The sequence below is a fragment of the Buceros rhinoceros genome, unplaced genomic scaffold (assembly GCF_000710305.1).
Source record: "Buceros rhinoceros silvestris isolate BGI_N320 unplaced genomic scaffold, ASM71030v1 scaffold24188, whole genome shotgun sequence".
Taxonomy (NCBI): Eukaryota; Metazoa; Chordata; class Aves; order Bucerotiformes; family Bucerotidae; genus Buceros; species Buceros rhinoceros.
In genome coordinates this window covers 441-813 of record NW_010426630.1, presented here as the reverse complement: position 1 = coordinate 813, position 373 = coordinate 441, and the positions used below count along the sequence as shown (strand labels likewise).

The 373-nt window shown below is 60.1% G+C and overlaps 1 protein-coding gene across 1 annotated transcript in view; it reads left to right on the top strand.

Annotated features, from left to right (window-relative positions):
- The window catches only part of DCTN5 (dynactin 5 (p25)), a 4,591-nt gene extending 4,278 nt beyond the window's left edge, over positions 1 to 313 (top strand). Inside the window, exon 5 of the mRNA XM_010141599.1 lies at positions 128 to 313. Within this exon, the coding sequence (XP_010139901.1) occupies positions 128 to 148 (21 nt within the window). The 3' untranslated portion in view covers positions 149 to 313. The remainder of the gene's footprint in view (positions 1 to 127) is intronic.
- Positions 314 to 373: the final 60 nt, after the last annotated feature.

Below are 373 nucleotides of genomic sequence, written 5' to 3'. Positions count from 1 at the left end.
GAGCAGCGCAGCTGGACGGCACGGAGGGAGCCAGCGCTGCTGCAATACGCGTGGCTTGGCCTGCACTCCGAGCCGGCTGAGCCCGCGCTTCTGCCTGAATTAAACCTCTTTTATTGTCTCTGTTAAGGTGGCCTCTGCCAGGGTCTAAAACCAAGTCGCCACTGAAGATCTCAAACACCCAGCACTGTTAACACTCCTTAGATCTGGCCACTTTGTCCTCCTGTCCTCTGAAGCATCCCCCTGACCTGGGCTCACCTCCACGCCTCTGCCAGCGCTGGGAAGACGGAGTGTCTGTGGGTGGCACGGCGCTGCAGCTGGGGCGCCGCGCGTCTCTGACGGAACGCTCGGTCTAGCCAGGGCAATAAACTGTTAA